General features: G+C 43.6%; 1 protein-coding gene across 1 annotated transcript in view; it reads left to right on the forward strand.

Moving 5' to 3' along the window:
- Nucleotides 1-1565: 1565 nt before the first annotated feature.
- erbb3 (erb-b2 receptor tyrosine kinase 3) overlaps nucleotides 1566-20383 on the forward strand; it is a 106279-nt gene continuing 87461 nt past the window's right edge. Inside the window, exon 1 of the mRNA XM_008114447.3 lies at nucleotides 1566-1922. Within this exon, the coding sequence (XP_008112654.2) occupies nucleotides 1838-1922 (85 nt within the window). The 5' untranslated portion in view covers nucleotides 1566-1837. The remainder of the gene's footprint in view (nucleotides 1923-20383) is intronic.

The following is a 20383-nucleotide window of genomic DNA, read 5'->3' on the forward strand; positions in this document are numbered from 1 at the left end:
GTCAAACTGCATTAATTCCCCAGTGTGAGGACTGCCTCCAGTTTTGCCCTCCCCATAAAAAAAACGCAAGCATGTGGACAATTTCAACAGAAAGGAAGAAACCATGAAAATGAATAATAATAATAATTTTAATAATAATTTTATTTTTATACCCCGCCCCATCTCTCCAAAGGGACTCGGGGCGGCTTACATGGGGCCAAGCCCAGGCAGAAGACAATATAAAACACAACAATAAAACAAGTCAATCAACAATAAAACAAGTCATAAACAAATGAAGTCACATACAATAAATATACTATGATAAAATCCTGGGTTGGCTCCAAAAAAAAAAAAAAAAAACTGGGCCCAAGAAAGTGCAAGTAGTGACAGTTACAATTAGGGAGAGGGGTAGATACCAGAACTATTGTTCCCATTAAAGTGCTGGGGAAAGCGTACACAAAGGGCTAAAGGAATGGAGTGCAATGAAGATAAGATAGGGTTGTTGTATGTCTTTCGGGCTGTGTGGCCATGTTCCAGAAGTATTCTCTCCTGACGTTTCGCCCACATCTATGGCAGGCATCCTCAGAGGTTGTGAGGAATGGATAAACTAGGCAAGGAAAGTAAATATATATCTGTGGAGAGTCCAGGGTGAGACAAGAGTTCTTTGTCAGTTGGAAGCCAGTGTTAATTAATTAGCATTCGAAAGCTTTGTCTCTTGCCTGGGGGGCATCCTTTGTTCAGAGTCATTAGCCGTCCTTGGGGCTTCTCTGCCCTCAGAGTGTTGCTTCCCATCTACTTTTCTGATTTTTGAGTTTTTTTAATACTGGTAGCCAGATTTTGTTCATTTTCATGGTTTCCTCCTTTCTGTTGAAGTTGTCCACATGCTTGTGGATTTCAATGGCTTCTCTGTGTAGTCTGACATGATAGTTGTTAGAGTGGTCCAGCATTTCTGTGTTCTCAAATAATATACTGTGTCCAGGTTGGTTCATCAAGATAAGATAGGCAACAGGTCGATTCTTTACTATGGAGTTCAGTTGCCAAAGACCTGTTGGAAAAGCCAAATTTTCAGGCTCTTCCGAAAAATAATCTGGCTACCAGTATTTTAAAAATCTCTAAAAACCAGAACAGTAAATAACGAACAACACTCAGAAAGAATTCCAGACATGAATCAATCAGGGCCAGCTAACACCTCCAACAAAGGGTTTCCCCAGGCAGTAATCAGCTAGGCTTTGAAGCTGAAAGGGTATTTAATGCTAATCAAGGTGATCAATCGCAACATTCACACTTGCCTCAAGCAGACAAGAGTTCTTTCTCCTACCCTGGGCATTCCACAGATATATAACCCCCACTTGACTAGTTTCCAACAGATCTCACAACCTCGGAGGATGCCTGCCATAGATGTGGGCGAAACGTCAGGAGAGAATGCTTCCAGGAGAGCCCGGAAAACTCACACAGCACCTCAGAAAACACAAGCCTCCCTCTTTCCATTCCTGGATTCGGGAGCTCCCTCGGGCTGCCCTCGGATTGGCCAGAGCGCGGCGCAGCCCCGGCCAATGCGGAGCGAGCTCGGCTTCCCCTTGAATGAAGTGTGTGCAATTAGTGAGTTGTGGTGCGTAAAGGGGAGCGGATCAAAGTCTGGGCGCTGAGCGGGATCGGAGGTCCGATCCAGCCCCAAAGAAAAAAGAAACAGAAGAGGAGAAGGAAGAGGAAGAAGAAGCGATGGCCGACTAAGACCTATTTCCTTCGGGGATCAGGTGGCTCCGGACTCTTGTTCACCCCGAAAGAGGAGGAAAGGGACGCCTACGCGGAAGGAAAGGGGAGAGGCAGCACCTGAGAGAGTCCCAATCCCGGTTCAGACATGAGGCAGAGCCACCCGGTGCCAAGTCTCCTTTTGGGGCTGCTTTCTCTCTCGAGGTATCTCCTGCCGGCCGCTTCCCAAGCAGGTAAGACCACAGGAGAATAGACTGGGTTGTGTTTGATTCCCGCTCGGTCTTGCTCTTCCTGGAAATCCGAGACCAGGTGTTGACTTCTCTCTCTATCTCTTTACTTTCGGTTGAGCCTAGGTTTCGCTCCCTGCTCAAACATGAGGGTCTATTTATTTACCTCAGGCATGGGCCAACTTGGGCCCTCCAGGGGTTTTGGACTTCAACTCCCAGCATTCCTCACAGCCTCAGGCCCCTTCCTTTTCCCCCTCAGCCGCTTAAGCGGCTGAGGGGGAAAAGGAAAGGGCCTGAGGCTGTGAGGAATGCTGGGAGTTGGAGTCCAAAATCCCTGGAGGGCCCAAGTTGACCCAGGCCTGCTCTCTGCCAAGGGGAATTGAACTGGGGTCCAACTGCATTCATTCTGCAGCGTTAAATGCCCTCCGAGGGGCCAAAGTGTTAGAAGGCGTGGTGCGCGTTTTTCTCCCCCGCCAAAACCCGCAGCAGAAACTTCAAGGCAAACTTTTTGGAATCCGCGAGATCTTGTTCCACCAGATTCGCGGCTCTCTGCCTTCGGGTGGAGTCTCTCTGTCTCCCTGGGCCCTTGCACACAGCCCTGCTATATTCCCAGTCCCAGAATATCCCACAATATCTGCTTTGGTTCTCAGATAATGTGGCATTTTCTGCCTTGATTTTCTGGGATATAGGACTGTGTGGAAGGGCCCTCTGTCTTTCTGTCTGTCTTTCTGGAGGCTTTTGGTTCAGGCACCTGTCCAGGTTGTGATAGAAAGAGGCCCAAGGTTGAAAGCCCTCAATCCGACCCTAGACCCGGAGGGCGCATCTGTTGGCACCTGCTGCTGCCTCCCATGAAAAGGCAAAGCCCAGAACCTCCCACAAGGTCTCTTCCCAACCAGACACTTAGTCTCCTTCCACACAGCCATATAACCCAGAATATCAAGGCAGAAAATCCTTGAGGCAAGTGTGAATGTTGCAATTGCCCACCTTGATTAGCATTAAATGGTCTTGCAGCTTCAAGACCTGGCAGTTTCCTGCCTGGGGGAATCCTTTGTTGGGAGGTGTTAGCTGGCCCTGATTATTTCATGTCTGGAATTCCTCTGTTTCCTGAGTGTTGTTCGTTATTTGCCTGTTCTGGTTTTAGCGATTTTTAAAACTGGTAGCCAGATTTGTGGGGGTGGAATATAACGTAATAGGATTCAGAAAAGTGCAAATCATGTCTCTTGCCCTCTTTCCTAATCTGTACCGTACAAAACTATTTGCACTTTTCTGGCCCACTACCCCTTTTAGAAGCCAATCCAGGTTTTTATCAAAGTGTGCTTATTGTTTATTGATATATGTGATTTTATTTGTTTATGATTTGTTTTTATTGTTGAGTTTTATATTGCTTGTTGCCTGGGCTTGGCCCCATTTAAGCCGCCCCGAGTCCCCTTGGGGAGATGGGGCGGGGTATAAAAATAAAAATATTATTATTATTATTTTGTTCATTTTCATGGTTTCCTTCTTTCTGTTGAAATTGTCCACTGGCTTGTGGATGAATTTTTCGGGCTGTATGGCCATGTTCCAGAAGCATTCTCTCCTGACGTTTCGCCCACATCTGTGGCAGGCATCCTTAGAGGATGTGAGGTTTGTTGGAAATCCCATCTTAGTTGGCCTTTCTTTGGTACCTAAACAATGAGTAGTAAAGGTGAAGGATACGCCAGAGAATGGATCTCCAGTGAGCCATCTGCCCTTGGTTTCTCCTTGGCCCCATCAACACCGACCATTTAATGCAGTTTCAAAGTGGTATTTAATTAAGTGGTTTCGCTGAGCAGATACAGTAGAGTCTCACTTAACCAACACTCGCTTATCCAATGTTCTGGATTATCCATTTTTGTAGTCAATCTTTTCAATACATTGTGATATTTTGGTGCAAAATTCGTAAATACAGTAATTACTACACAGCATTACCACATATTGAACTACTTTTTCTGTCAAATTTGTTGTATAACATGATGTTTTGGTGCTTAATTTGTAAAATCATAACCTAATTTGATGTTTAATAGGCTTTTTCTTAATCCCTCATTATTATCCAACATATTTGCTTATCCAACATTCTGCCGCCGTTTATGTTGGATAAGTGAGACTCTACTATAGTTACATTGAAAACCAGTACAAGGCCTTGATGGTGATGACACAAACCATAGAACACTGATGTGCACACTTTTGTGGGGTTTTGTTTGAAATAGCTGTTTAAAATTAGCTCCGAACTGCATCAAAAGATCAGTGTAGATGGGGCCCTCCTTCCTTGAATTTCTGTTGCCGGAAAACAGGACTGCTTCCCACTTCAGCCACCTAGGGCCTTTCCACACAGCCCTATATCCCAGAATATCAAGGCAGAAAAATCCCACAATATCTGCTTTGAACTGGGTTATCTGGGTCCATATTGCCATATATTCCAGTTCAAAGCAGAAAAGGTGCAATTTTATTCAGCTGTGTAGAAGGGGCCTCAGATTTTTATTGGAAACAGAAATGTCCCTTGTTTGACTTTTGGCCATTCCCATCTTATAAAAAGAGGAAAGTTTCAACTTGGAAAGTGCGCCTCCCCAAACATTGAGCAGACGTCTCACAAAAGTGTCTATTTAGCTGTCTCTGTGACGGCATACATGTGCCACAGTTCGCAGGGTGGCTCCCTGGTGCAGACAATACACATTTGCTGCCATGGACACGAACATCCAGTCATAAACACATTCGGCGAATGCAACACACAGAGATACTTTCAGAGGGTCCCCACCCACCCCGTCCATTGCATGGATTCCATCACTCAGGCCTCTCAGACATAAACGCAGCCCTCCATTCGAAACCCCATGCTGTAAAAATACAAATGAATCTGACCCATCACGCAGCTGTTAAGAGCACAGAAGTTCAAATAGCAGGGACAAGGACTAAGATTTCGGGACAATAACATATCTTTTCCCAAAAAAACCCAAATAAGTCTAGGCTTCTGCAGTGATACTCTTTTGATTTTGGATTATTTAGGTCACTGATGAGTTGCTTCCTTGTGTTATCATGCACCTTCAAGTCCACTCTGACCTGTGGCAACCCCATTGTGGGACTTTTTTTTTTTGCAAGATTTATTCTGAGGAGGTTTGCCTTTGCGTCCTAATTGCCTTTAATGACCCTTTCTTCCTGTTGGTTTAAAAGTGGCAAAGGTGTGATTTATCCTGCCCTTTCAATGCCTGTTTATTGGTTATACAAGGGGTTTATTGGAATTATATAACAGGGTCAGAAGAATGGCCCATGATCCTTAGATAAATCAGGAGTACTTCAGAAGAGACTGGAGTTTGGAGGCACTACTTTTGGATATTGTTGTTGTTGTTGTTGTGACTTATGGCAACTCTGAGATGAGCCTATCATGAGTTTTGCTTTTGTCTTCCTCTGAGGCTGAAACAGTGTGACTTGCACAAAGTCATCCAGTGGGTTTTCTATGGCTGAGCAATGATTTGAACCTGATCTTCAGAGTCATAGTCTAACACTCAAACCAATACATCACACGCCAAACAAAAAATACACCAATTCAGATAGGAATCAAACCCACAATCCCCAGCTCCAAAGGCTGATGACGTACCTATTGGGGGTGCATCTACATCAGTGGTTCTCAACCTGTGGGTCCCCAGGTGTTTTGGCCTAAACGTCTGGGAATCCACAGGTTGAGAGCCACTGATCTGCATTGTACAATTAATGTTGGATTAATTCTTCTTTAGCTGCCACAGCTCAATGCTATTGAATGCAGGGAGTTGTTGTTTTGCAAATCTTCTCTGCCAAATATAACTCATCCAATGATGACTCCCATGATTGTATAGTATTGGGCCATGGCAGTTCAAGTGCTGTCAAACTGCATGAATTCTACAGTGTAGATCCACCCCAGGTTGTCTACTTTTGGAATTCAATTCTTGTCATTCTTGTGCCAGTCAGACCATTGACTGGGGAGGGAATCTGAAAGCTGGTATAAAACAAAAGTCCTGCACTCAGCCTTGAAGATTTTGCAGCCCTTTCTTTCCTTGCCCCCAAATGCCCAGAGAAGCACAGAAAATGGCATTGCTCCAGGGCATTGTAGGAAATCAGAGGGGATGGCCAGGCCCTGCTCATTTTTACCCATTGCTGGAGGGCATTTGCGCTCCAAAAGGCCCCTCCAATTTAGGTCTGCTTCTGGTAACTATATTAGGGAGCGGTGACCATTCCAGGTTAATAGAGTACCAGGGTGTGTGAGCCTTGTGTGTCTGACATTCCAGTCACTCACATAGATTAAAGTCCTTGCTCCACCCACGTCAAAAAAGCAGCAGAAAACAACAGCCAACCTACCAGTGTCACTCGATGTGATTGCGAGAAAAAAAAATCCAAAACAGTAACTGAATTCTCTTGAGTTGCTACTATGGATGGATTTACACTACCATAAAATGCAGTTCAATGCATTTAAACTGCATTATATCAGACTCTACACTGACCATATCATGGATTATATGGCAGTGTGGATTCAGCCTATGAGTGCATCTAAGTGTAGAATAAATGCAGTTTGACACCACCTTTACAGTCATGGCTCCATGCTATAGAATCAGGGGAGTTGTAGTCTTTAATTTTCTCTGCCAAGGAGTGCTGGTACCTCACCAAACTACAAATTCTAGGATTTCATAGCTTTTTTTCCGTGTCAGGAGTGACTTGATGGCGTGAGATGGTCAATTCTGGTGCGAGAGAATTGGCCATCTGCAACAACGTTACCCGGGGATGCCCGGATGTTTGATGTTTTACCATCCTTGTGAGAGGTTTCTCTCATGTCCCTGCATGGGGTGCTGGAGTGGACAGATGGGAGCTCACCCCGCTCTCTGGATTTGAACTGCCAACCTTTCGGCCAGCAGTCCTGCTGGCACAAGGGTTTAACCCATTGCGCCATTGGCGGCTCCATTTCATAGCATTGAGCCATGGAAGTTAAAGTAGTGTCAAACTGCATTAATTCTGCAGTGTAGATGCACCCCTATGACAACAAATTCTGAGTCAGTAGACTATCATCATGATATTTTGAGGTTAACTTCTATTGGAAGTGTTCAGCCCTTTTAATACAGCCTTCTCATAGCTGATGTCTCCTTATCTACAACTCCCATAAGCCCTATCCATGTTAGTTGGGGCACATGGAAACTGTAGTCCAGAAACACAGGTCTGTGCTAGTCTTGGGAGGCTGCAGCCGGTTCTACACTGTAGAATTAATGAGTTTTAATTGTATGCTATGGTTCAATGCTTTGCAATAGGGAGCTGTAGTTTGGTGAGGCACCAGCACTCTTTAGCAGAGAAGACTAAAATCCTTGTGATACTACAACTCCCATGATTGCATAGCACTGAACCATGGCAGATAAAGTGGTATTAATTCCATAGTATAGTTGCACCCTGCCGCTGTGTGTTTCTCCCTTTCAGGGCACCTGAGAGGAAATGGATATCTCATTGTGTTAAGGGTTCAGAGACAAAAAGGTGGCTTTGCTGTTGGCTGGTGTCATGAATTTATGAAGAGGAAGCTTCAGGTGAAGTGAAATGCTTTTTCTGCCTGTGGCTGCAAGGCCTTCTGTAGTTTTTCCTGCCTTCCCAATAGTGGGAAAGGCAGGAAGTCCTCCCACCTCTGCCTATAGGTATTTTAGGACACTTGTCATTCCTTCACTCTGTCCAATTCATCCATACCTTGGTCAGGAGAGGTCCAAAGTGTGCCCATTACACACTGCAAAGGCTTTGACCTGCACAGGGCTCAGTCCATTGCTGTGTCTATTTCTCTGGCTTCTTAAAACAACAGACTTGGCAAAATAGAGAAGTCCCTTGAATGGATGCTGGTCAAAAGGTTAACCTCTCCCACTGGGCACTGTAATTTTTGGGGGAAGATTTTACATATCTCCTCCCACCCCTTTGGCTACTTGTCACAAAATAAACACTATTGTTTGGGGTGTGGTGGGATAGAAAGCACCCTAAGTGTTCAATTACTCTGTCTTGATGCCTAGTGTTTGAATGCTACCAACAAAATGGCATAGTTGTTTTGTTTATGTCTGTCTGTCTGTGTCTTTGAAGCCCCTCACCACATTCCTTCTATATCAGGCTGTCCTTGCCCCAAGCAATCTGGAAGGTCAGTTTTCTTGTTGTGTTGTAAGGCAGTGGCTCTTGACCTTTAGTCTTTCTAGGGCTTTGTCTGTCACAGTTGGCCATGCTGGCTGAGTCTTCTGGGAGATGAACTCCAAAACATCACCAGGAGGATCAAAAGTAAGCAGCAGCTGCTCTGAGAAATGTTTAATGGTGCTTAGGCATCAGATCCTGTCTGATTATGAAAGTTAAGCGGAGTCAACCTTTGTTAGTACTTGGATGGGAGACTGCCAATGAATACCAGGCACTGTAGGCTATATTTTAGGAAAAGAAACTGGCAAAACTACTTCTAAGGAGTCCTTACCCTAAGAAATTCATGGGGTCGCCATAGGTCAACAAGTGACTTAGAAGTACATGCACAGACAGACAGGCCATCAGATTTTTTTTATCGTGTCAGAAGTGACTTGAGAACATACTGCAAGTTGTTTCTGGTGTGAGAGAATTGGCCGTCTACAGAGACATTGCCCAGAGGATGAACAGATTTGTTACCGTCCTGCTGGGAGGCTTCTCTCATGACCCCGCAAGCTAGAGCTGACATACAGGAGCTCACCCTGTTTCACAGAATCAAATTAGCAACCCAACCTTCAGGTCAGCAGTCCAGCCAGCACAAGGTTTGCATCACCACGGCTCCTTAGGCTTTGAGATGATTATCACCTGTGGGCAGAATAGAAAAGAGTACATAAAGTTATTTGTGCCATAAAATCATAAGAAGAGTCCTGAAATTCTTATCAGTCCAAAAGCCGAGGTAGTTTAGCATCCTGTTTCCAGTGGTGCCAAGAAAAGCTGCAGGGAAGTCATGAAGGCAAGAGCAAGGTGATAAAAACAAGGACAAATAGGTGGAGAGATAGCTTCTATCCTAGAGCTGTGACTATATTGAACTCTGCTTTCACATTGATGTGGCTTTAGGGGTTGTGCAATAGCTATTAGAATCTGGAAGGATGGGTGCTTTGTTTTGTAATTTGTACATGTATAATGTGATTGTGGATGGAGCCGTGGTGACACAATGGGTTAAACCCTTGTGCCGGCTGAACTGCTGACCTGAAGGTTGGGTTGCTGACCTGAAGTTTGGCAGTTTGAATCCGCGAGACGGGATGAGCTCCCATCTGTCAGCTCCATCTTGCGGGAACATGAGATAAACCTCCCAGCAGGATGGTAACACATCCGGGCGTCCCCTGGGCAACGTCTCTGTAGAGCAGTGATTGTCAACCTGTGGGTCCCCAGGTGTTTTGGCCTACAACTTATCCTAGCCAGTTTACCAGCTGTTAGGATTTCTGGGAGTTGAAGGCCAAAATATCTGGGGACCACTGATCTAATGGACTTAGCATCCATTGGGGGGGGGGGGTCATGGAACCAAACCCCAGCGGATACTAAGGACACACTGCTGTTTGTTTTCTGTTGTTTGTTTTCGGGGTGTGTGTGTAGAAATTTCTGTGCGAGACCTTTAGTAACTGCAAGGCAATGTATTAAATCATAACAAACAAATAACATGCCACTGTGGCCACAGCAGTCCACTCAGTGCCAAGCTTTTGTTCATTCTCCTTGTCTGGAGTCATGTGATGACACACACACACACAGAGTTGTGAAGTATCCTGCATAACAATGTCTTTGTTGTTTTCTGTGTGGTCCCTTCCATGCAGAAATATAAAATCCACATTGAACTGGATTATATGGCAGTGTGGACTCAGATAATCCAGTTCAAAGCAGATATTGTGGATCATCTGCCTTGATATTCTGGGTTATATGGCTGTGTGGAAGGGTCTTGCTTTGTCCAGTTCTGGACTTGCAGAAGTTGGCTTCCTTGTTTATTGCTTTGCCTACTTCCTTTGCCACCTGATGCTCTCACAACATTTTTTCAAGATTTTGGGCAGGGTCATTGATCACATCTGTGTCAATCATTTGTGTATTTAAACATCATGGCACTTTCACCTTTGCTGTGACAGCTTCACTTTTTTCTTGAGATTTGTTCCTCTTAGGGCCCTTCCACACAGCCCAATATGCCAGAATATCAAGGCAGAAAATCCCACAAGATCTGCTTTGAACTGGGCCATCTGAGTCCACACTGCCATATATTCCAGTTCAAAGCAGAAAATGTGAGATTTTATTCAGCTGTGTGGAAGGGGCCTAAGAAACAAATGATGTCTCTTTTGGGTTTTCATGCTGAATTTTTAGTCCTTAAGACTGTGCCACAAGGTACTTGTGTATTCAAGCTGGCTGCCAGTGAGTTGTGAAGCTATGTAAGCTGCCAAAACTCTTTTAAAAAACGTTATATTAAGTTTATATTCCACTCCACCTTCCTATATTTGGAATCCAAAACAGCTCACCAAACATTTGTTTTATCAGAAGTTAGATCAATCTTTCTTTATCTCACCAGGAAGTGGACAATTCTATGAATTGCGAATTTAGAGATCATGCTTCCACCAGGCTGGTACTTTCCATGTGTAGATGAGGCTGATCTAACTGCAATTGTTATTCCCCACTAGAGTAAACTTAGTGAATCAATGAGAATTTATTAACTTATTAATATTTATTGGCATTCCGATGACTCAATAGTTTTACTCTCATTCGGTTCAGAATTGTATTTAGGTCCTATTTTACTGGCAGCACAAACATACATGACACATATTTAAGCTTTAGAGCTACTACCTGCTTGTTAAGGTAGGAGTTATGGATTTGTGTTTGTGTTTTTAAAAGACACAATGAAACTGGACAAGAAATGTCTCCGTAATCCCTATCTGATCAGGAATTATTTTTATTTATTGCTCTTTTATTTTCTGTACTTGCATTCCACTTGCATTCCACAACTATATTTCTTTGGTACCATTTTAACAATTATGGTGACATTCTGTTGAGTCCTGGGATTTGTAATTTGGAAGGTACTTAGCATGCTCTATAGGAGAGCCTTAATCCCCTTCTAAGGTAAAGGTAAAGGTTTTCCCCTGACATTAAGTCTAGTTGTGTCCAACTCTGGGGGTTGGTGCTCATCTCAATTTCTAAGTCAAAGAGCCAGCATTGTCCGTAGACACCTCCAAGGTCATGTGGCCAGCATGAATGCAAGGAGTGCCATTACCTTCCTGCTGAAACGGCACCTATTGATCTACTCACATTTGCATGTTTTCGAACTGTTAGGTTGGCAGAAGCTGGGGCTAACAACGGGAGCTCACCCCACTCCCCGGATTCAAACCACTGACCTTTCGGTCGGCAAGTTTAGCAGCTCAGTGGTTTAACCCACTGCACCACTGGGGGCTCCTTATTCCAACATAGAGATCATTTATTTGTGACCAACTTCACACTCACACCTTTGGGGTGACACACAAATAATCCAGTTCAAAGCAAATAATCTGGGATCAAATCCTGGGATATAGGGCAGTGTAGAAGTGGTCCTAGTGGTTGTTGTGTGTTTTCCAGGCTGTATGGCCATGTTCCAGAAGTATTCTTTCCTGATGTTTTGCCCACATCTATGGCAGGCATCCTCAGAGGTTGTGAGGTATATACCTAACAACCTCTGAGGATTCCTGCCATAGATGTGGGCAAAACATCAGGAGAGAATACTTCTGGAACATGGTCACACACAGCCCGGAAAACACACAACAACCCTGTGAATCTGGCCATAGAGCCTTTGACAACACAGAGGTCCTAGTGTTTATATTTCAGGAAAATGAGCTGATGCTCTAAGTCCTCAGTTGAAGTTGTATCAGACTGCTGTTACTCTGAAAACTAAGTACTGTGCACTCATAGAAACAGTAAAAAACAAACTCATGTATGTATAAACTGATATGGTTGCCATCTCTCTCTACTGATGGGACCTTGGTACCTTCCAATTACCGCACCAAACTACAAATCCCAGGATTTCATAGGACGGTACCATGGCTGTTAACATAGTATCAAACTAATATAGACTGTATAGTGCAGATAGTCTCTTTCCCAAAAGAAACAGACTCTTCTCTTTTGATATCAGTCAGGCAAAGATATCTATATCAAAAGGCTACAAGAATGGTATCAATAGGAATAAGCAATTCACAAAACAATTTCAGTGCTCACTCTCATGTTAAAGTGATTCTAGAGTATTGACATTCTCATATAAACTCAAATATATATGTTCTCATACAAATTTAAATGTGTGTATTCATAAAGCAATATGTCTGTATTTTCTTTACAATCTCAACTGTTTTTTGAATTGTTTATTTCTATTAATACCATTCTTGTAGCATCTTCTCTTTTGATAAACTGGTGTTTGAATCTCCTTGTTATATACTGTTGCATTGCACCTACAGCCTGTGTGTTGTGGACCTTGTTTACAGTTTCACGACTGCCTAATGAGTCCTCCTCCCTTAGTTATAATAGAGGCCAGGTTTCCCTGGTTGCTTGAAACCAGCTCTCTGTCAACATTCTTGACCTCTGCTAATTGCTTTCCCCTTGGATGCTGTAGTCATTGTGCGTGGAATGAAAAAAACAAACTCTGCCCATCAGGTAAAGTGGAAGGAGGCCTCTCTGTAGAGATCCCACCTGCATGAGCAATTCTGAGAAAAGTATTGCTTAGGTGTCTAAGGATCACAGTTCTATGTCCACACACAAGTTGGCCAACAATCACATTCATCTAGAAACACTTCATATTTTGTTGCATTTTCCCCTTCTAAGTGCCATGTGTGTGTACACCCACACCAGCTTCCACTGACACTTTCAAATGCATATACAATCCCTTTCACATTTTCAGGAGTGGATCTACAGCACTGCTTCTTCAACTATGGGTCCCAACCCCAAATTTATTTGTTTATTGTGTCAGAAGCGAATGGAGGGTGCAGTTATCATGTATTTATAAACACAAAGTTAAAAACTTGGCATTATAATAAATGTCCTTTGACCAGAAGCTGGCCACTTGGAGTGCCTCTGGTGTTGCTATAAGGTCCTCCATTGTGTATGTGGCAGGGCTCAGGCTGCATTGTAATAGGTGGTCTGTGGTTTGTACTTCTCCACACTCTCATGTTGTGGACTCCACTTTGTGGCCCCATTTCTGAAGATTTCCTATGCACCCTTAGCTCAATGTTGGGTTTGTAAAAAATTGGCAACTGTAAAAGGTTTCTGAATGCCATCTAGACATTTTCACCAATTTATTAGAGACAACATGCAATGTTTATTACAGTGAACACTGCAAAAATGATTCAGCTGTATCACAATGACCAAAAAAAAAAAGGAAAATCAGCCTGTTTAGCAAGCCTCGGAAATGCTCATTTATTATCAGTAAATGTTTTATTTTTATATCTGTTTTTGTGTCAGGAGCAACTTGAGAAACTGCAAGTCGCTTCTGGTGTGAGAGAATTGGCTGTCTACAAGGATATTGCTCAGGGGATGCCCAGATGTTTGATGTTTTACCATCCTGTGGAAGGCTTCTCTTATGTCCCAGCATGGGGAGCTGGAATTGACAGAGGGAGCTCACCCACTCTCCTCGGATTCGAACCACCGATCTGTCCATTAACAGTCCTGCTGGCACAAGAGTTTAGCCCTTTGCACTACTGAGGGCTCCTATTTATATACAGTACCTATATACCCAGGGTTATGTAAAACTTTCTTGGGTAGATAGGGATTGTCAGTGTAAAAAGTTTTAAGAGCCCTGATCTATAGGATGTGTCCCAAAGATGGCAATTCTCATGTCTGCCTGTTTCCATAGGATGAGAAGATGGGATGAGGTAATGAAGCTGATAGTGGCACACTCCTGTTGTCTGGTGTGATGACATCAGTGTAGGCGGAGGAGGCAAGGCAAGAGTGGCAGCCGTGATGTAAAATGCCTTCAGGCACAGCAGTGAGGGGGCAGAAAAATCTGCCCTGTCAGGAGAGACACCCGCCAGGGAGCCGGCAGGGCAGCTTTTTCCATTGATGGAGATGGTGTTGTAATGGGAATCACATCACAATAAGGTACGAACAAGATCCCAGGCTCTATTTTAATTATTCATGTAGTGCCCCCAGGCCCAGTGAACACACGATCCCAGAGACATCAAGGCAGTACTGGCACCAGCTCTCATTTTTGGTGACTATGGGCACAAGGACTTCTGCTTTGCCCCATTGTGGCATGGAGGTGAGCCTGGATGAATGCCTGCATAGCATGAATTCAGGCATAGTTTTGAAACAGTGGTTAGTCTGTGAGGACATCCCTGAAAGAGGATGACAATCTCTGTTAGCCATGGACTAAACTAGCTAGTAGAGTGAAGCTCATCACTGGGATGTTGGCCACCAAATGATGAATTGGCCAGAGCAGTTGCGTGTGATTTAGGCCCCTTCCACACAGTTGAATAAAATCCCACATTTTCTGCTTTGAACTGGAATATATGGCAGCGTGGACACAGATAATCCAGTTCAAAGCAGATATTGTGGGATTTTCTGCCTTGATAGTCTGGGATATGGAGCTATGTTTCCCAGTCTGTACTGGAAGAAGGGCAACCTGCACTGCTGATTGATCATTGATCTTCAGGGCAAATATCAATAGATCGAAGGCCCTTCCACACAGCCCTATAACCCAGAATATCCAGGCAAAAAAATCCCACATTATCTGAGTGTGGACTCAGATAACCCAGTTCAGAGCAGATATTGTGGGGTTTTCTGCCTTGATATTCTGGGATATAGGGCTGTGTGGAAGGGCCCTGCGTGGTGGGATCTCCCATACCAAATATTGAGTTTAGCCTTACACTCCTCGCATTGCTTAACACTAAAGAACAACCTTTTTAAATATACAAAAACACCAAGAGATTGAGGATAGGGGGATCTCATACGAGATATTGAGCTTTGTGTCATACTCACGATATTGCGTAAGAATAAAGAACAATCTCTGCAAACGTGTTGGGTAACCTTGCCTGAGGAATTGCATTCAGCTGACGTTTGGACAAACACAATTCGTCAACGTGCCACTTTCCACAAAGGTATCCTGCCATCACTTGAAGGCTATGGAGATAAGAGGAAATCTATTTTGGCCACCCGGAGCGCCACTCTCTCGCTAGCAGCACTTTGGCCCCATATCATCCCAGCCTCACAATCCACACAACACTTTTCACTTCTCCTAGAGCAGTGGTTCTCAACCTGTGGGTCCCCAGGTGTTTTGGCATACAACTCCCAGAAATCCCTGCCAGTTTACCAGTTGTTAGGATTTCTGTTATTTGAAGGCAAAAACATTCGGGGACCCACAGTTCAGAACCACTGTCCTAGAACTTCTCATAGCCCTTTTCAGGAAGGCAATACATACATGAAGTCAGATACTGGATTTTTTTTTTTAATGCCTGGATTCTATGAGCCAGCATGTCACTAGCTTAGGGAATCTTGGAAATTGTAGTTTGAAAAGTACCTTTCCTAAGATGGAAGTGAAAGCCTCTCTCAACTTTGCATGCATCAATTATCAAACTACAATCCCGAATGGTGGAGACTGTGCTTCAGCAACCCTGGAGGGAACCAGATTAGGAAAGGTTGACTTCTAAGATTAAAGAGAATGGCCACAATCATGTTGGCTTTCAGAGCTACAGCAGTGTTGGTGATGGTAGGGATGGGGTATAGGGAGAGAGGATGTTGTCTCTGTAGAGACAGAAACTGCCCAGCCAGTTCCCAAATGGGTAGGAACTTCAGAGCCAAGAGGCAGCTTTCTCTTTCATCCACCCATCTACCCCTTGCTGCTGTGAATGCCAGTCACCAAGGTGCATTTTTCTGTCCACACAACCATGAATAATGTGCTTTATTACTGGTTTAAAAAGAGACGTGTAGATGTTTTCTAGGTTATGTACAAAATAATTGTATCTTAGGGTTGGGAGGGACCAGAAAATCTTCAGTTCAGGTCCATCCTGCCTCTGTGTTGCATGAGCCACAAATTGGCTCAGAAGTAGAATAACCTGCCATTCAATTTGGAGAGCCGAAGTAAATGAGATGCACCATCCCAGAGTTCCTAGAAAACACACAGCTCAAAGTTTACACAACAGACAACTGAGTCCAGACACATGTCACAGGAAAAAGCAAGGCTTCATTGCTTTAGGAGCTGCAGTGGTGCAATGGGTGGACTGCTGACCTAAAGGTTGGATTGCTGACCTGAAGGTTGCCAGTTTGAATCTGCGAGGCGGGATGAGTTCCTGTGTGTCAGCTCTAGCTTGCGGGGACATGAGAGAAGCCTCCCAGCAAGATTGTAACACATCCGGGCATTCCCTGGGTAATGTCTCTGTAGATGGCCAATTCTCTCACGCCAGAAGCAACTTGCAGTATGCTCTCAAGCCGCTTCTGACACAATTAAAAAAAAAACTCCAAGAGCCACATTAAATCTATTACACTATGTAAAACGATTTTTGTCCCTGGGTTATAAATGTCATTTCCTAATTGTCTCAATCATTAAAAACATGGAAAAGGTTTATTAAACTGCATATCTTTGTTTATGTGGGACATCCTGTAGCAGATTTTGTTATAATTTTTCAATGAATATCTCATTGAGTCTCAACCAATTCAACATAGTTTGTGTCTGCCACAAAAACAAAGTTTATGGAGTATAACAACTAGTTTCATAGTAAGAACCATACATTTGAACAGGAAATAATACTTTCAAAACAGGAACAGAACACTTGCCAAATTTTGTTACATTGTGTTACTGGTTTGTCATATTTGTGTGTCATTCATCTTTCTAGAGTGCAGAGTTATTTACTATAAGATATTCTATTTTAGATTTACAACAATCCTGTTAGGTAGGCTAGGCTTAAGAGGCAATTAATCTTTTAGGTCAACAGGGATTTAAGTCAGAAACACAAAATTGAAACCCAGCCTTCTGCCCACTTCAGTTGTTGTTTGTGTGTGTGTGTGTGTGTGTGTGTGTGTGTGTTATTTTTGTTGATTTATTTATATCATGCCATTCCAAAGCCCTGGAATTCAAGGGCACAGCTAGAAAGACACATCATACAAAACTTCAAATATAACTAAATTTTGATAGAATTAAATCCAGATCTGCAATTTCCAGCGACCATAGATTGTTGTGTCTCATATTAGTAAACGGTGATGATATGGACACGCTGAAAATTTTTACTAATACTGTATAGGCAATAATGGGGCCCCAAGTGGCACAGCATGTTAAAGCGTTGAGCTGCTGAACTTGCGGCCCAAATGGTCGCAGGTTCGAATGTGGGGAGCGGAGTGAGCGCCCGCTGTTAGCCCCAGCTTCTCTCAACCTAGCAATTCAAAAACATGCAAATGTGAGTAGATCAATAGGTACCATTCTGGCAGGAAGGTAACAGCGCTCCATGCAGTCATGCCGGCCACATGACCTTGGAGGTGTCCATGGACAACGCTGGCTCTTCAGCTTAGAAATGGAGATGAGCACCAACTCCCAGAGTCGGGCATGACTGGACTTAATGTTAGGGGAGAAAACCTTTACCTTTACCTATATAGGCAATGGCCATCCACATTTTTTTGGGACTGTAGCAGGTCCTAGAACTGAATCCCCACGTATATGGTATGGCTGTTGCAATGGTAAAAACATGCCCATTAAAAGAAAAGCAACAAATTGAAGGTTCCTTCCCAAAGTGCCATAGTTTTAGTTTAGGTTTGATGTTTTAGCCATGGATAAGTCTGTGAAAAGAGACATGAAACCTGTGTCAAGAATGAAGACGTGTGTAGTTGTGGGTTGTGTGCTCCTGATGCCGTTCTATGCATAGAAGCAGGAATGCCTGACTTGCGTGGGGGGGGGGGGGGAGATAAGCATCTGTGGGTCTGGGATGGGTGAGAGGCAGCGGTCAAACAATGGGGCTTATTTCCCTGACATATTTATTTCTGACTGGAATGTGTCCAGTTTCCAGCCACTGGTTCAGACCCTGCCTCCCCGCTCTGAGATAAAAGGTCCCTTTGTCTTGCTGTTTTCCCCCCAGTAAGTTAAAAAGACCGGGCTTCTTAAGTCTTTTCTTCGGTATTTAATTTGGAAAATGAGGAATCTTGGTTGATAAATGGAGTGACTTTGCAACCAGAGGGTTTACCCGTATTTGAGTAGCATTCAATGGCAGAGCCAGCTTAGTCTGTCTATGCATAATGGGATATAAAAGAATCCTGTAGCGCAGACTGAGAAAAGGAAAGTTCTAAAATAAGCTTTTGTGGACTCAGCCTATTCATCTGGACTGATGAAGCATCTGATTAATCTGATCATCTGATTCATCCAAGCATTTGGTGATGTGGACTTAACCTATGAAAACTTAGGCTCAATTTCCCTTCTCTGCCTCAAAGATGCTGCATGATCTCTTTATAACTTTTTATACCTCTGTTTCAGTTAGTTTTCATCATGGATCATTGAGTGCCAATTTTCATATTAGATGTAAAGAAGGTGTTTATGTCTATTGCTGAAAGGGGGAAAAGGGGGCTGCACTTTAGCCATGCTCATACCTCATTTTTTTGGAGAAAGGGCACCTACTCTTAGAATACCCAAAGGCATAGTGATGGCTAGGCTCCAATTTTGGAAAAAATACATTTTAGGACTTTGCAACTCCCTGAATACTTTGGCCCCAACAACCAGAAAATTCAAGAGAGCCAGCTGATCCAAAAGAAGCAATTTTCCTAAGCTCTAAATCTGTGGTTTCCAACCTTTTTTTTGACCAGGGATCACTTTGATCAGGGATCACTTTGACCTGGGACCACTTGAGCAAGGACCACTCCAACATTAGTACCAAAATGTTTACTAATTGGTTTTTGGTCAACTTAAGATTCGGTTTGGTTATTTGGGTGCTGAGCCAGAAAACTGCATTGAATAGACCACATCAACTCTGATACAGAACATATGCCATCCAGGAGTCACTATCTGCTCATCGACAGAAAACCATATTTAATAAACTATAGATGATCAACTATAGATGATGTGGTCTATCCAATGCAGTGTTCTGAATCAGCACCCCAAATAACCCCAGGAACAGGCCTAAAAATGAAGACACCAAGGCGCCCCTGTTTCCAGGTGCCACATGGAATGGCTCTGCTCAGGGGGAGGAGAAGCATCAGTCAGGAGGCTTGCTGTCACGCTTTTTGTGGGTAGTCAGCTTCTCCCCTCCTGACATCCCCATTGCCTCGGCACTATAAGAGGGTTTCACGAGACCAGTCGCTCTTGTTGCAACGGTGTAGTAATGGTGAGGCTGTGGGCCATATTTTAGTTCTTGGGGACCACTGGTGGTCCACGGACCATAGGCTGGGAACCACTGCTCTAAACAAAAGGTAAAAATTTGGCCATTTCTGGTGGACCATCACCCTTCCAAAAGAGAGCCGGCCTGCTCTGCTTCTTGTCCAGAAGGGCACTTTGCATCATCTTGAACATGCAGAAATACCCAAAAGATATTCAGCACAAGGTAGTTATGGTTTAATAGGCCAGAAATTGCACTCACCTGCTCTTACTTCATCAAAGTGCAATATACTGGAGGACCATTGTGTGTTTTGTTTTTTTAAACTAGACCCCTGAAGACAAGAGTCTGGATACATCAGATACCAAAGGCTCTACATTAACTTATTTCACTGTTAGGATTTGACACATGAGAGCCCTGGTGATATTTGATGCCTGCTTTGTTTGTTTGTTTTACATACCGGTATATGATCCAAGAAACTTAAAGGTCATATACATGATTGTTATGCCTACCCTGTGCCATCACAACAATCCTGTGAAACAGTTGAGTTTAAATGGCAAACATATATCCATAAATCTACTGTAGAGTTTGGTCCCAACTGAATGAGTCCTATTAAATCACTTGTTGTATGGTGAATTGACTCTTATTTAAATTAATCAGTTTACTCTCATAGGGGTAGCAAAAGGATTTACATTTTTTTTAGCATGAAGGAGCAAACCTGTAGGACTGGTGGATTCTGTTTTGTATTAAATTATATGGCCTTCTTGATGTTGTTAGACCAGGAATGGGCAAACTTCGGCCCACCAGATGTTTTGGACTACAACTCCCACAATTCCTAACAGCCTCAGGCTTAAGCGGCTGAGGGGGAAAAGGAAGGGGGATGAGGCTGTTAGGAATGGTGGGAGTTGTAGTCCAAAACATCTGGTGGGCCGAAGTTTGCCCATTCCTGGTCTAACAACATCAAGAAGGCCATATAATTTAATACAAAACAGAATCCACCAGTCCTACAGGTTTGCTCCTTCATTTGCTTCTGGGTCTCTTCTGTGAGGCATTGGTTTCTGTGAGGCACTGGTGTGGTAGATAACTCCCAGAATTTCCTCAATTCTCTTCCTCCTTGGAACTTTCTCTTGCCCTCTTCCTCCTGTTTTTCATGCAGATCTGTGTAATGCAACCTTTAGCATGGGGCCAAAAAGGGGCTGTGCCCGTAATGTTTCATTTTCTATTTGCATGGCC

The sequence above is a fragment of the Anolis carolinensis genome, chromosome 2 (assembly GCF_035594765.1).
Source record: "Anolis carolinensis isolate JA03-04 chromosome 2, rAnoCar3.1.pri, whole genome shotgun sequence".
Lineage (NCBI taxonomy): Eukaryota > Metazoa > Chordata > Lepidosauria > Squamata > Dactyloidae > Anolis > Anolis carolinensis.